We start from the raw sequence: 16,923 nt of genomic DNA, 5'->3' as shown, positions 1-16,923 counted from the left end.
TGGAGTGAGCATTAACTGTATATGGTCATGAGTGATCTTATTGGGATGACGGAAATGTGCTAAAACTCAATTGTGGGGATGGTTGCACAACTCGATAAAATTACTAAAAATCACTGATTTCTTAACAGGTAAATTCTATGGTGTGGAATCATACCTCAATAAATTAAAAAATATATATCTAAGTGGGTCACAAACAAAAAAAATTTATTAGGTATGTAAATAAGAAGAGCTATAACCTATTAATTTGTGATTTCACAGTAGTGATATAAACTTTTAAAATAAAGTTGTTTTAAAAAATGTTAGCTTAAAAAAAGTTAGCTTAAATAATTGATTTGAATAAACATTTTAAATTAATTAATCAAGTAAATGTTGTTAAATAAAGTGATAATGTTAACCAACCAGCAGTGTTGGTGAATCCTGATTCCTAGGTGACAAAACCCCAACTCTCTGTGTGGGGTCCAATTTAGGATCAGGTACAAAGATCAAGTGGAATAATGTTGATGAAAATGCTTTACAAAATGCCAATGCTGTTCTAACAACAAAAAGAGGAATGGCCTACCTTAGCTGCTTGTGTTTTAATATAAAAGAAATCTTAGCTAGATTATGACAGAGATTCTCCAGATGGGGCAGGAGTAATTTACCAATTGCCCAGCTTCCTTCCTCTGAGGTTTCAGTTTCTTTGATGGTTTCTTCCTTCCACAAACATTACTGAATGCCTACCATAAACAATTAGGTCCTTATCTTGATTCTCAAGGGGTGCCCAGTTCCCTTCCTTCTCCTCTCTGTTTTCTTCTCCCAAGCCAAAGTGCTCCACTATGAAAACTTCTTGCTGGATTAGGGTGCAGCACCCCCAATCTCTTTCCGGGGTTTTACTTGGCACAGCTCAAATAAATTGGCCTTTTGAAACTTTTCCAGATATTGAGGGAGAAATCTCCCACAAAGGCACAATCAAGTTTTTAAATTACAGTATTAGGGCGCAGAAGACCCCCACACACATACACACACAAAATGCTCTCCCAACTCCATCTGGATTTCGGTGCCTAAACTTCGGCCTCTTATTCTTTCTAAGGAAAGGAGTTTGTCCCACCTTTCAAGGAAACAATGAGGGCTCAGTGGCATTTAAGTCCCATGCTCAAAGAACAAAGCAGCCACTATATTCTAAGTTCTCCTCCCCATAGAAGCTGGGAGCACCTTTTTTCCTTCCAGTTCCCCCAGGGTCAAGGGTGATTTGTTTTCAGCAAAGTAGTGATAGTGTTGCTGTTATTTTTATTACTATTCTGATATTAGTTTGGCTAATTAATAAACCTAGAGACCTTTTGCAGTATTTAACCAGTTTTGCTAAGTTCTCTATATTTCAGCTATGCCACATTTGCAAAGATCATGAAAACAACAGTCAAGGTAGGACCTACATCTCCCTGCCTCACTGGGACAGTGATCTCACATGGTTTTGTTTCATCTCCTGCCAATTCTAAAAGGGTACGCAAGGCAGATATACTATTGCCGCTTACCCCAAAGTGCAAAGGACGTACCTAAGAAGCTTGCTAGCTGATGATAGAGCCTGAATTGACACTTGTTGGGGCTGACCTAAGTGAATTTCTCTTTTTTCTGAACACCTTGGTGGAATTGCCCCTTTGGCAAGTAAGAATTGTGGTCAAACTGGAGCAGCTGACTCCAGGCTGGGGGAGGGGTGTTTAGCCTTCGGGCATGCGGGCTTTGCCCACATCTACTTGATCATCGGAAAAGCAAGAGTTCCAGAAAAACACGTTTCTGCTTTATTGACTATGCCAAAGCCTTTGACTGTGTGGATCACAAACTGTGGAAAATTCTGAAAGAGATGGGAAAACCAGACCACCTGACCTGCCTCTTGAGAAACCTGTATGCAGGTCAAGAAGCAACAGTTAGAACTGGACATGGAACAATGGACTGGTTCCAGACAGGAAAAGGAGTCCGTCAAGGCTGTACATCATCACCCTGCTTATTTAACTTCTATGCAGAGTACATCATGAGAAACGCTGCGCTGGGGGAAGCACAAGCTGGAATCAAGATTGCTGGGAGAAATATCAATAACCTCAGATATGCAGATGACACCACCCTTATGGCAGAAAGTGAAGAGCCTGTTGATGAAAGTGAAAGGGGAGAGTGAAAAAGTTAGCTTAAAGCTCAACATTCAGAAAACTAAGATCATGGCATCTGGTCCCATCATTTCATGGCAAATAGATGGGTAACAGTGGACACAATGGCTGACTTTATTTTTCTGGGCTCCAAAATCACTGCAGATGGTGATTGCAGCCAAGAAATTAAAAGACACTTGCTCCTTGGAAGGAAAGTTATGACCAACCTAGACAACATATTAAAAAGCAGAGACATTACTTTGTCAACAAAGGTCCCTCTAGTCAAGGCTATGGTTTTTCCTGTGGTCATGTATGGATGTGAGAGTTGGACTATAAAGAAGGCTGAGCGCCGAAGAATTGATGCCTTTGAACTGCGTTATTGGAGAAGCCTCTTGAGAGTCCCTTGGACTGCAAGGAGATCCAACCAGTCCATTCTGAAGGAAATCAGTCTTGGGTGTTCATTGCTGGGACTGATGTTGAAGCTGCCACTCCAATACTTTGGCCACCTGATGCGAGGAGCTGACTCATTTGAAAAGACCCTGATGCTGGGAAAGATTAAGGGCAGGAGGAGAAAGGGATGACAGAGGATGAGATGGTTGGATGGCATCACCGACTCGATGGATATGGGTTTGGGTGGACTCCAGGAATTAGTGATGGACAGGGAGGCCTGGAGTGCTGCGGTTCATGGGGTCGCAAAGAGTCATACACGACTGAGTGACTGAACTGAAGTGAACTGATGCGGGCTTTGCCCCCTCCACGAAGCCCAGTATTTTGTGTTGTAACTCAGTCAAGTTGAGGGTATCTCTGGTGCAGCACGTTTGCAGAGTGCCCTTGGGAATTTTCCCGGGTGATTTCCTATATTTGCCCAGCCACATAGAAAATGACCGAAAGTGAATAGGGAAGTAAGAAAACGCAAAGCACGGGACGTACCCGAGCTCACTGTTCTTGGCCCTTCTCCGGACCCGTAGCCACGCCCTATTACGACTGCGTGGGCGATTCGCCTATAAAAGCCCGTCTCGCTGCGTTTCGTCGCCACTGTCTCTTCCTGTTTGCGGTTGCGTCTGTCGTTGTTTGTAGCTGGAGCCGCAGTGGCCGGGAAGATGGCGTCTACCAGCCGGTTAGTACGTCATGTAGAGCCCAGCCAGCTGAAGGGCGGGCGGCGAGTGCCGGGGCTAGCAGGGCGGCCGCTCCCGCTGCTTCGTCGAGCAGAACGCCTCGGAAGTGCGGGGAGAGGCAGCCGGACCGGCTGGCCGCCCGGGACAAAGGCACTTCCAGACGCAGGGCTGTCAGGGGTGTCGCAGGGGGTAACGAGCCGCCGGCGTTTCTCCTCCAGCGTCCTTGGTCGTTTTCTCACCCAGGCACTATCGTGTGGGGGGCTCCGGTGTCCCCAGCCCCTGGCCTCGGGTCTTTTGCGTATGATCCAACTGTCCTTTTTTTCTTAAATTGTCTACGCTTGTTTTTTTATCTGTTGGCCTGCCAGCAGAGGGTCCGTGAATCCTCTTCTAGAGAGCGGGAAAGGGTTAGTTCTAGGCCTTTATCCATCTGACAAAAAGTTAGGGACGTCAGCGTTGGTAAACCTGATGGAAACTGATAGCCATCTCCGAGGCCTTTTGAAGTGAAAGCTAAGGCATTTCTGAAGAGTTGATAAGTCTCCTTAAGAGATTTCTTTAGAGATGTCATCTGCATACTCCTGAAGAAAATTTTGCCTGCAGAAAATTAACATACTGGGAAGTCACTCAGAAGGCAACCCACTCTAGTGTTCTTGCCTGGAGAAGCCCAGGGACGGGGGAGCCTGGTGGGCTGCCATCTATGGGGTCGCACAGTGTCGGACACGATTGAAGCGACTTAACAGCAGCCGCAGCAGAGAAGTCACTAATATATTTTAAAAATGTGATGTACTGATTGATACCTACTGCAAATGCATACAGTGGCATTAGAGACAGCCTTTAATCCTGTGACGTGAAAAATGCTTGCAGACCCTAATTATGTCTCTCATGATATGTACCTCATATCTCTGAGGTAGATATTAGGATTTTTGCCTAAGTGTAAACTGAGTCATGCCCATGTTGACTTTTCCAAGGTTAGTATTAGAACAGAGTATAGAATCTCAGATATCTGTTTCCTGTTGTCACACTTGGTAACTCATAATGTATTAAACATATCAGATTAAGTTCTGTAGCTTCTGGAAGGCAAGGTAACTCCGGTATAATTTTTCTGAACTTGTTCTCATCTTTGGAATTGAGTTCCTGATGAAAGCCATCATCACAAAATGATAATCTTTGAGTAGTACAGGCCCTTTCTGGTGAGTACCAAGGCTTACTACTTTGTGTTACTGTATTTTAAAAAGATGGGGCAGGAGGCAGCCTTAGCTAAACTACTTGGAAACAACTCTTATGGCCAGTGATACTTGTTTACTGACTGATTCTAATTCTGTGATTAAATGCTCAATCATTCTATTTGGGTGTGGCTCTGTCAGGTTAGGGTTCCTTGTAGGTAAATGGAGAACTAGCTTCCCAAGAACACCTATATATAACATTCTCCTAGGGCAGATCTGCTGTGAATATGGTTATATTGGGGCTTTATTATAACATATTGTAGTAGTTACATATAGGAAATTCACTTGATAGATTCTTTACGGAAACATTTCCTTTGTGTGCTTTATTCTCTTCATTAAAAGAAAAAATGTGAGATATTTCTTTGAAATAAATTTTCCCTAGGCTTATTGCAGTTGTCCATCTCTTTGAGTTTTTTTTTACCCGTGAGAACAAAGGTGGATGTTAGTATTTCTGTGATAGCTTTTTTCCCCCTGAGGAAGAGGGACAGTTACTGGACTATGAAACTGCTTGGTGTTTTCACAGAGAAGAACACAAATGTTGTGAGTTCAGATCTAAACTCTACCACTCATTAGTTCTGTGACTTCAGGAAAATCATTCTCTGAGCATAATCTTTAAAATAGAGGTAATGCTTAATTTGTGGAGAAGGCAATGGCACTCCGCTCCAGTACTCTTGCCTGGAAAATCCCATGGAAGGAGCAGCCTGGAAGGCTGCAGTGCATGGGGTTGCTGAGGGTCGGGCACGACTAACTTCACTTTCACTTTTCACTTTCATGCATTGGAGAAGGAAATGGCAACCCACTCCATTGTTCTTGCCTGGAGAATCCCAGGGATGGGGGAGCCTCGTGGGCTGCCGTCTGTGGGGTCGCACAGAGTTGGACACGACTGAAACAGCTTAGCAGCAGTAGCAGCAATGCTTAATTTGAAGGGTTGCTAATGAAGATTAATAATAGATGTACAGTACTAGACACACAGTAAAGGATAACTATAAAATGAAGTTTGGAATTATGTGGCTTCCTAGGCAGCCTAAGTTGTTTTAATGTCAGTGGCGGTGGTATACTCCATTCCTTCCCTCTTGTTTCTTTCCCTGACTTCCCCCACTACCCTACTCTTGTGGTTCCTCTTTTGTATTACCCTTGTGGGTTATTTAATTAAAAGTTAACTGCTTGAGCACAATTTTATTTTATTTTGAATAGGTAACACATGCAAATCATAAAAAGCAAGAAGAAAAGTGAAAAGCAGTTTCTTTTTTCCCTCGCTCCTAGCCATCTAATTCTTTTCCAAAGCAGTCATTGTAACCAGTTTCTTGGTGTTTTCCTAATGATTCTGTGGTTTAACAAACATATTCATATAATCCTAACCTCTCTTCCTTCCAAAAAGTAGTCTAATATAAAAAATGAATGCCATCTTGCTTTTTACCTTTTTTTGTGAAGTTTTTAGCACACAGATTTTAAGTGTGCAGTTCAGTTACAAAGTGAGCATGTACACTTAGCTGTTACCCAAGTCTCCCGAACGAATACCACTACCACTCTGGAAACCTCCTTTATGCCCTCAGTCAGTACTCTTTCTCAAAGAAAACTACATCCTTATTCTTAACATTATAGATTTTTTTTGCCTGACTTAAACTTTATATATAAATGCGTATGTATTCCTCTGTGTCTGGTGTCTTTTGGTCAGCATTTGGAGATTTACTCATGTTATGCATGTAACTGTAGTTCTTTTTTTCAGTTTTCTCTGAAATCCCTATGTTACTCTTTCACTCAGCATATCTTTGAGTTGTTCCTGTATCATTTTTATATACATATACATGCACACAATATTCTGCTTTTTAATAGTACAAAATATATCAGTCCTTTGAATGCTGTGTGCCACATGGCTGCCCATTGTACACATTTGTAATTACTGTTAACTTTTCTAACACTGTCCTTTATTTTGACACAGTTTTTGAAAAATAATTTATACTAATTTCTTAATGTTTTATTTATTATAATTTATTAAAATTTTTTCCTAGTAGAAGTTTATGGAATAAGCATGCTGTTGTTCAGTAACAACATAGAATGCAGCACACCAGGCCTCCCTGTACTTCACGATATCCCAGTTTGCTCAGACTTAGGTCTATTGAGTCAGTGATGCCATCCAAGCATCTCACCCTCTGTCACCCCCTTCTGTTCCTGCCTTCAGTCTTTCCCAGCATCAGAGTCTTTCCCAGTGGGTTATGTCTTTACATCAGCTGGCCAGAGTATTGGAGCTTTACTTAGCTTTAGCTGCTGCATCATTCAGGACTGATTTCCTTTAGGATTGACTGGTTTTGATTTGCAGCCCAAGGGACTCTCAAGAGTTTAATAAACGTGAATATAAACTAAACCTGCATTCCCTGTTTTCCCAGTGAGAAGATTCAAGATGTGTTCTGGTTAACCTGAATGTGTACATTTGGGAATATGGATTATTTTATCAGTTTTTCAGTGGATATCACCTCTGTCGAAAGTTACCATTCTGAACTGTTTGCTAGTTTGAGAAACTTTATCCAAAACCACAAATACCTGTTTACATACTTCAAGAATAGTTGATGTTGTCTTTTATATATATATTTGTGAAGCTTGTTCTGTATTACTTCAAGTGAAGGGCTTATTTTCAATGATACCAGACATTTGTGATTGTAAGACATCACAGCCATAGAAATAATTATTAGATCTATGTTAAATATCTTTGATAGTTTTTAGAACTGATTCTGTCAGGTCAGTTAAGGCTGATGTGTCTTCCCCATACTGCCTTATTTATTTTCAAAATAAAATAATTGAGCAAATTATTAATCTCACAAATAGATTTAAAAGTAGCTTTTGAAGTCATTTCTTGAGTGCTAACAAACTCAGTTCTGGACTAAATGAAATCATCCTAAGTTCAGCAGAGCCACATCTACCACCTTGGTTTGTATCCTTTTTAGGTTCAATGTACATTCAGGTTTATTACTAAGGTATCCAGTGAGTAGAAAAACACAGACTTGAAATTTATTCTCTTACCAGAGAAGTAAGTGTCAAGGGTCGCAGACCAGATGGTTATATGTACATGTTGCGTGTTATGATGGTAGGTAGCCATTTCCATACCAATCAAGATTTATAAACATTTTAGTAGTCTACATGTTAAAAAAAAGCTTGTTTTCTGTTTACATTTTTAAAGCCTTCCATTCTGCAAACCAGGCACTATTCTTACGAAAGGCAGTTCCAGTAGTATCTGTTAATTACTGAGTAGGATTTAAAGTAACATAACTAGGATGTTTACTTTGAAATTGGAGCTTAAATGTATTATTATAAGTGTAAATGTACTGTAAATTTATTGGGAAAGTGTTCAGAATCCACCTCTTTCCCCCTCCGAAGGATTAGTACTCTGTTGCATATTGGTTAGAAGGATATTTAAATTTTTTTTTTTTTTGCGTGTAGTTTGGATGCTCTTCCAAGAGTCACATGTCCAAACCATCCAGATGCAATCCTAGTGGAGGACTACAGAGCTGGTGATATGATCTGTCCTGAATGTGGCCTGGTTGTAGGTAAGCAGTTACTATGATTTTAACTGAAGACACTATTTTGGGTACTTTGCTTTTGTATATTTTCCACACTCTATTTTAATGAATACATTTTTACTTTTTCCTCTTACAGGTAATACATATTTTTTTGTAAAGCAAATAGATTTAGAAGAAAGGAAATAAGTGAGAGTAAAATCAGAGACACCATATTTTACTGTCTGTAGAAACACGTATATTTCATAATGTGGGGTAGAATGGAACATCTAAAATTGAGGTAATTAATCCAGAAGGAAAGGCCTTTAGTCCTTGTTTCCTGAGTTTTTTGGCTTAAATATTTGATGCACACTTGTGCATATGGAAATAATGAATAAATGTAATCTATCTTTTGTGATTTTCTTATATTTAAACATGATTTTTTCACAGCAATGAAATTAGATAAGCATGAATTATTTGGGGGTAATAAAGGTATGTCTTTTAGAGGTATTGAGTCTCATGCAAGGCCTTTTAGTTATCAAAAAAAGATTTGTTTAAATTTCATTTGCTCATACAGACTGATTTATTTATGAATTTCTAGTGTGAAATTGTTATTGCCCAAAATACTGCTTCTTAAAATTTCACTTTATTCCTGAAAGTGAAAGTGAAGTTGCTCAGTCGTGTCCAACTCTTTGCGACCCCATGGCCTGTAGCCTACCAGGCTTCTTGGTCCATGGGATTTTCCAGGCAAGAATACTGGAGTGGGTTACCATTTCCTTCGCCACGAGATCTTCCCGACCCAGTGATTGAACCCGTGTCTCCAGCATTGTAGGCAGACGCTTTACCGTCTGAGCCTTGCTCACTAATCTAGATCTGTAGTATAACTTTAGGAAAGAGATAGTCTGTTCAGAAATTTTTCTTATGAGGGGGTTGTCTCCAGCACCTGAGAAAAGGTATAATACTTCAAGGTTTGAAATACTCAAGGATGAAACTGCTAGTAGGATTGTGGGCAGTGTAACAGAAACACGGATAGTGTTACACTGTGGAAGTGTCTTGTTTGGAGCACGTGTAATATTCTTCCAAGTAGGCTGCTTGCCTCAGTCCTCCAGTGGGAGTTTTAAATCATGCAGAGTTGTTAGCAGGAATTGAAACCCATTTGCAATTATATCCTACTCAGTAAGCAATATTAACAGTTAATAAGCTTATATGCTAGGCACTGTTCTGAATGACTTACATATTCACTCAGTTTTTCCTTAGTGACACCTGTGAGGTATATCTTCATTTAGAGATGGCAGAAATTGAGGATTAAGTGGTCCAGCAGTCTAGTTCCACTGCCATAGTTCCATTATGACCTGTCACCTATTTTTATGTGGCCTGTGTGCTGAGAATGACTTATACATTTTTTTAATGGTTAAAAAATCAAAATAATATTTGGGGACATGTGAAAATATTATCAAAGTCAAACTTATAAATAAAATTTTATTGGAATATAGTCACACTCATTTGTTTATACATTGTCTGTGGCTGCTTTCATGTTGCAACAGCAGAATTTAGTGGTTGTGAAAGGAACATGTGTATGGCGAAAACCACTACAATATTGTAAAGTAATTAGCCTCCAATTAAAATAAATAAATTAAAAAAAAATCTTATATGTTCTTCTCATCACATCATACTGCTGCTCAGTGCACTATAAATCCCACTTATAAATCTGCAGCATTTTGAGTGCCAGGCATACCTCCATACTGCAACTTTTTATTTATTTTGTTACCATTGCATACCCATCAAGTCAAAATGAGAGAGAAAAAGATGAACTCTGAATGTCATGTTTTTAAGGCATAGTGGAGCATAAGTTGTTTGTTACTGGATGAAACGGCAAAGCATTGTGCTTATCATATGGTCCATACTATAGATAACCAAAAGAAGACAATTGACATTTTCAGGCTAAGCACTCATCGCAATACTGCTAACTCAGGAAAACAGTGGTCATAAAATTTAGAAAATAGCAAGTAGAATATCTCATCACAGCCGAATTTCTTCACAAAAGTAAAATAATAAAAATAAGGCTGCAGTTAAGTTTCTGAATGGCTCATTTATGGGCCAAACAGGGAAGATCATTTACCAATGATCAGTTATTTGTGTCTATTTGTAGTAGCTAAAGAAATGTGTCCAGAGAATATAAACTTAGTTAAGACCGCTAGCCTCTCGGCAGAAACAGTTGCTTGAAGAGTTGAGGATGTTCGGAGTGACATCAGTAGTGAATTAAAAACAAGATAATTTATTTCAAGTATTTTTTGTAGACTCTTGATGACTAGGCAGGTGTTAATGATATTGCTGATTTGTTTATTCACAGAGTCAGTGCAGAGTTTCATAGACTGTGAATCAGCTGCATGGAACAACTACAGGAGAAACTACTTCTAAATTAAATTGCCAAAATACTGATTCAGTACAACCTGAAGTAGAATCTGCTAGGATGTGTTGAAAATAATGTGTAGTGCAGAAGACTTAGTTGGACAAACTCATAAAGATTGTGAAAATGGAAGATTTTTCAAGTGTATAGTTATCCATTGTATTATTCATTTGCTATGTTGTGGAAAAGGTTTGAATTCATCTTGATCCATATATAATGTCAGTGGTGAATTTCATGCACTCTCATGGACTTAACTGTCATCAGTTCTATAAATTTTTGTCAGAAATAGAAGCTGAGTATCTTGACTTGCCTAACTACACAGTCATTTGGGAACTTAATAATGGCAAAGTTTTCTTGTGACTTTTTTTAAAGCTCTGGGGCAAGGTTGAAGTTTTTCTGAGCCAGTACTGCCGTCAACCACTACTATGGAACACAAATGGCTTCAGAAATTAGGTTTTCCTGCAGAGTTGCTAGTGTTTATTAATAAACTCAATCTAGAACTGCAAAGGCAAAGCGGTGATTGATTGATTACACTGTAGTACAGCCAGTTTGACGATTAGCATTATTTAAAACATAAGTAATGTCAAATTGCTTTAATACATCTTACATACTTTCATTGTTGTCAGAAGTTAAAACAAAAACTAAGATTTTAATTCCCACTCAAATCTACAGTGGATATATTTTCCAAACTCAAACTTAAATCAGTGTTTTTCAGACCAGGATACAAGTGCAAAGGAAATTTTCATATTTTAAAGCTGCTTAACTGTAATTAAGGAGATTCTACCTAATCTTTAATTGGAAGTGATTTTTTAATCTACAATGTAGTGACATGTTAAAAGGCAAATATCAGAAGAATGTAATAAGATTCTATAAATGCCTTCCAAACAGTGAATGTGCTCTATTAGAAATGCTTGTAGATTAATGTCAGTATTTGATTGTACTTGTCTGCGTGAGGGAAGACATTTTTAAAAGTAAGATACATAAAATTTTATTATTATAACACTGACAGATGACTATTTTTAATTGATTAAAAAATTTTTTTAATGGTAGGGAACACTAACGTTGAACTCTGATTAAGTGATGTGTTATCCTTCGAAACAGAATTCTGTTATTCCCAGTAGTAGAAATTGTATTATAACAGATTATATTTGGTTATTATATTTTTAATTTAATAAATTAAAAACTAGTGGATTTTTCTCTTTTTGTTTAATTGCATATATACACACATATATATATATATATATATAAAATAACCTCAGTTTGGCCTCTGGACCCACAAAGCCTTTATAAAATGTTTTCTATGGCCCTTTACAGAAAATGTTTGCTGACGCCCAAGTTAAATGAGAACATTTGAATTCTTACCAAGTAGTAAGATTGAACTGATAATATGTAAGAGTGAGACAGAGACAGATTAATTAGAATTTCAATTTCTTGATTCTCTTAACCTCTGTCACCATTTAAAAATAAATAGTGGAAAAATACTGTGTTATATTTCCAGTCTGTCCATCAGCTTCACTTCTGCTGTAACTAGCAAGATAGTTGTATACAATTAAATTACTAGAGAAGGAAGATATAATTCTCAAGTCTTATATTCTTTTTAGTGCTTGGAATCCTAAATTTTACTTGTTTTTTTTTTTTCTCCTATCTCTAACCAAAGATAGTTAATTTCCTTTTAATTTTGCTTTATTATTATTATTGAACAGCATCAAAAATGGTATTTTTCATTCTAACGATGTAAGCTAAAATTATTTTTTCTTCAGTTTATTTGGCTTGCTCTGGTCCTAGTTGCATCACACAGGATCTTTAATTGTGGTGCACGGACTCTCTAGTTGTGGCACATTCTAGTTGTGGCTTTCCTGGTGGCTCAGATGGTAAAGAGTCTGCCTGCAGTGCAGGAGACCCAGGTTCGATCCCTGGGTTGGGAAGATCCCCTGGAGAAGGAAATGGCAACCCAATGCAGTATTCTTGCCTAGAAAATCCCATGGACGGAGGAACCTGGCAGGCTACAGTCCATGGGGTTGCAAAGAGTCAGACATGACTGAGCGACTTCACTTCTTCACTTCACTTCACTAGTTGTGGCATGTGGACTTAGTTACCCCATGACATACCTGTAGGATCTCTGTTCCCTGAGCAGGGATCAAAACCATGTCCCCTGCACTGCAAGGTGGATTCTCAACCACTGGACCACCAGGGAAGTCCTTAGGCTAGATTTTAAGGCCTGAAAATTTAGAAGTATAATCTGATTGAACTTTTCTATATATAGAAATATCTGTTCGTGATGCTGGGTTTTCTGACATAAAATATAACAAACTTTTGTTTTAGCATACACAGTAGGCTCATTCACAGGTATTGTGGTTAAATGTATAATATGATGCCCTGCAAGTGACGAATCTATTTCATGACCAGACAAGGGGAGGCAAGCAAGAAAGAGTCTGCAAACAGAAAGTTCCATTTTGCTGATGTTACCGTCAGTCAAATTATGTTGAAAATAGTTTAATTGATCATGACTTTCCATGAGTCTAAATTTTAAAAATACATACACATATGTACATATATACAGAAACATATATCATTGTCATGTATTAATAATAGATTTCCTCCATCATTTTGATTTAAAGACATATGCTCTTTTGTCAGCTCAGTTCTGTAGTCCACTGAGGGCATAAAATTTGTAACTTTTTAAACATTTGAGATATTGATGTTCATAGTGATTTATATTTAGATAGCATCATCATATGTCTTCTAATAAATAATTTTGGTGTACATAGTTTGATTATATTTGCCATGAAATTTTACACTGCCTGAAAGTTTTTAGGTTATAACATTTCTTGAACAAGCACTTTGAATAGCTTTTTGTTTAAATAGTCACCAGACAACTTTAGAAACAAGCTCTTTTAGAATTGTTTCTAGACAACTCTGTAGTTAATATTAATATGTTCTTGAAACTTAGGGCATCCCATTGTCACTAACTCCCTTTAATGTTAAACTCAAGACCAGATGCTGCTTAACTGTCGTTTTTGGAGCCGTATTGTACCCCTCTCTATTGAGTCATCAAGTAAGAGTGCCCATTACTACTATTTTTTTTAAGTGAAATAATTCATAATGCAAAAAATATGTTTTGTGTGATATGCTTCTTTTATAGTCTCTAATAACACTTCTCACTGTCCTTCAAGCCATCCTTTGTAGGCTACTTGAGGCCCATCACTCAGTCTTAAAACCAGTGCCACATATTTTAGGACTTTATTAAAGCAATATCATACTTTCTGGAACCAGTTTCTGTTTCAGTTACATGATGGACCACTTTAGAATTTAGTGGCTTGTAACAGCCATTTAATTTTGCTCAAAATTTTACACGTCATTAATTTGGGAAGGACTCACTTAGGCCACTGCTTTATCCCTAACTGGACCTGGAGGGTCCACTTCCATAATGGCTTCTCAACTGCATTTTGGTACCTTTCTGCTCCTTGACCTCCCTATGTTGAAGTGTCATCCTCTAAAGCCTTTCCATAGTTGTATTAGAATAGCTCATACATGGTGGTTGGTTTCTAAGAAAGATATCCCAGGAGCAAGTGTTCTGAGGGAGAGTGGAAGCTGGGCTCAAGTAGTTATGGGCTGTGCCATGAAACAAAGTCACTTCTGTATTCTGTTAGTCACAGCAGTCCTAGGACCCACCTAGACTGGAAGGGGAGAAGAAGTAGCCCCACCTCAGTGTGAGGCTTCCCTGGTGGCTCAGAGGTTAAAGCGTCTGCCTCCAATGCGGGAGACCCGGGTTTGATCCCTGGGTCGGGAAGATCCCCTGGAGAAGGAAATGGCAATCCACTCCAGTATTCTTGCCTGGAGAATCTCATGGACGGAGAAGCCTTGTAGGTTACAGTCCACGGGGTCGCAAAGAGTCGGACACGACTGAGCGACTTCACCTTGACTTCACCTTCACCAGTGTGAGGGTAGTAACTGAAAGTCACTCAGTCATGTCTGACTCTTCGTGAGCCCGTGGACTATACAAGCCATGGAATTCTCCAGGTCAGAATACTGAAGTGGGTAGCCAGCCATTCCCTTTTCTGTGGGATCTTCCCAACCCAGGGATCGAACCTAGGATTCCCGCATTGCAGGCGGATTCTTCACCAGCTGAGCCACCATGGAAGCCCCAAGGTGAGGGTAACAATGTCATATTATGGAAGAATATGGATGGGAGATATTATTGCTGCTATCTTTGGAAAATACAATTTGATGTCTTGTTTAATTTTTCCGCAGTATTTAAATGGTTGTGTAGTATTTAGTCTCTCTTATAATTTAGATTGTTTCCAATTTCTTTTTAGCTGTTTGTAAAACTACTTACAACATGTAACAGTAGACATTTGAATTATAAGATTATTTTAGACATTTGAAGTATTATTTGTCATTGGCTGTTTTGTCAATGACCCTTAAAATATTGGTAGTGATCTCTCAAATAGGGCCAATTTTTAAAGCAAAGCTTTGTCATTTCTACCATGAAACTGTTGGCTCCAACAGCACTGTTTGTCAGTCCCCACCCACAATCCTGTGTGATTATGTCACTTTAAAAGTTGAGCACTAGGTGGCAGTATAATCATATTTAGATTATCAATTTGTTCATAAATCTGACCTTGTACATTGTTTATATGTACTTACAGGCTATAAAGTATTCAGTTAGTAAATTATCAAGACTTTTATAAATTAGGATTTCACAGTGAAGTGTTGTATAGAAATAGTGTTATCAGATTAAAGCCACTTTTTGAATACCACTTAAAACAGAATTCATTCATTTTTCTTAAAAGTAATGTAAGGAAAATACCAGAGAATAGTCTTAGTTCAGTTCAGTCGCTCAGTCGTGTCCGACTCTTTGCGGCCCCATGAACCGCAGCACGCTAGGCCTCCCTGTCCATTACCAACTCCTGGAGTCCACCCAAACCCATGTCCATTGAGTCGGTGATGCCATCCAACCATCTTATCCTCTGTCGTCCCCTTCTCCACCTGCCCTCAGTCTTTCTCAGCATCAGGGTCTTTTCCAATGAGTCAGCTCTTTGCATCAGGTGGCCAAAGTATTGGAGTGTCAGCTTCGACATCAGTCCTTCCAGTGAACACACCGGACTGATTTCCTTTAGAATGGACTGGTTGGATCTCCTTGCAGTCCAAGGGACTCTCAAGAGTCTTCTCCAACAACTCAGTTCAAAAGCATCAATTCTTCGGCGCTCAGCTTTCTTTATAGTCCAACTCTCACATCCATACATGACTGCTGGAAAAATCATAGCGACTAGGTGAACCTTTGTTGACAAAATTATGTCTCTGCTTTTTGATATGCTGTCTAGGTTGGTCATACCTTTCCTTCCAAGGAGGAAGCGTCTTAATGTCATAGCTGCAGTCACCATCTGCAGTGATTTTGGAGCCCAGAAAAATAAAGTCAGCCATTGTGTCCACTGTTTCCCCATCTATTTACCATGAAGTGATGGGACCAGATGCCATGATCTTCGTATTCTGTATGTTGAGCTTTAAGCCAACTTTTTCACTCTCCTCTTTACTTTCATCAAGAGGCTTTTTAGTTCCTCTTCACTTTCTGCCATAAGGGTGTGTCATGTGCACATCTGAGGTTATTGATATTTCTCCCAGAAATCTTGATTCCAGCTTGTATTTCTCCCAGCCCCAGCATTTCTCATGATGTACTCTGCATATAAGTTAAATAAGCAGGGTGACAATATACAGCCTTGATGAACTCCTTTTCCTATTTGGAACCAGTCTGTTGTTCCATGTCCAGTTCTAACTGTTGCTTCCTGACGTACATACAGGTTTCTCAAGAGGCAGGTCAGGTGGTCTGGTATTCCCATCTCTTTCAGAATCTTCCACAGTTTGTTGTGATCCATACAGTCAAAGGCTTTGGCATAGTCAATAAAGCAGAAATAGATGTTTTTCTGGAACTCTCTTGTTTTTTTCAATGATGTTGGCAATTTAATCTCTGGTTCCTCTGCCTTTTCTAAAACCAGCTTGAACATTTGGAAGTTCATGGTTCACGTATTGCTGAAGCCTGGTTTGGAGAATTTTAAGCACCACTTTACTAGCATGTGAGATGAGTGCAGTTGTGCGGTAGTTTGAGCATTGCCTTTTTTTGGGATTGGAATGAAAACTGACCTTTTCAAGTCCTGTGGCCACTGCTGAGTTTTCCAAATTTGCTGGCATATGGAGTGCAGCACTTATGCAGCATCATCTTTTAGGATTTGAAATAAACTGGAATTCCATCACCTCCACTAGCTTTGTTCGTAGTCATGCTTCCTAAGGGCCCGTTGACTTCACATTCCAGGATGTCTGGCTCTAGGTGAGAGATCACACCATCGTGATTATCTGGGTCATGGAGATCTTTTTTGTACAGTTCCTCTGTGTATTCTTGCCACCTCTTCTTAATATCTTCTGCTTCTGTTAGGTCCATATGATTTTGGTCCTTTATTGAGCCCATCTTTGCATGCAATGTTCCTTTAGTATCTCTGGTTTTCTTGAAGAGATCTCTAGTCTTTCCTATTCTGTTGTTTTCCTCTATTTCTTTGCATTGATTGCTGAGGAAGGCTTTCTTATCTCTCC

General features: G+C 39.0%; 1 protein-coding gene across 1 annotated transcript in view; it reads left to right on the top strand.

Annotated features, from left to right (window-relative positions):
• Positions 3,092-16,923, top strand: part of GTF2B (general transcription factor IIB) — a 31,501-nt gene continuing 17,669 nt past the window's right edge. The window contains exons 1-2 of the mRNA XM_005678142.3: positions 3,092-3,228; positions 7,879-7,985. Of these exons, the coding sequence (XP_005678199.1) occupies positions 3,212-3,228; positions 7,879-7,985 (124 nt within the window). The 5' untranslated portion in view covers positions 3,092-3,211. The remainder of the gene's footprint in view (positions 3,229-7,878; positions 7,986-16,923) is intronic.

The sequence above is a fragment of the Capra hircus genome, chromosome 3, assembly GCF_001704415.2.
Source record: "Capra hircus breed San Clemente chromosome 3, ASM170441v1, whole genome shotgun sequence".
NCBI classification, from domain to species: Eukaryota; Metazoa; Chordata; class Mammalia; order Artiodactyla; family Bovidae; genus Capra; species Capra hircus.
Note: the sequence above shows the minus strand (reverse complement) of the source record. Positions and strands in the feature narration are given on the sequence as shown.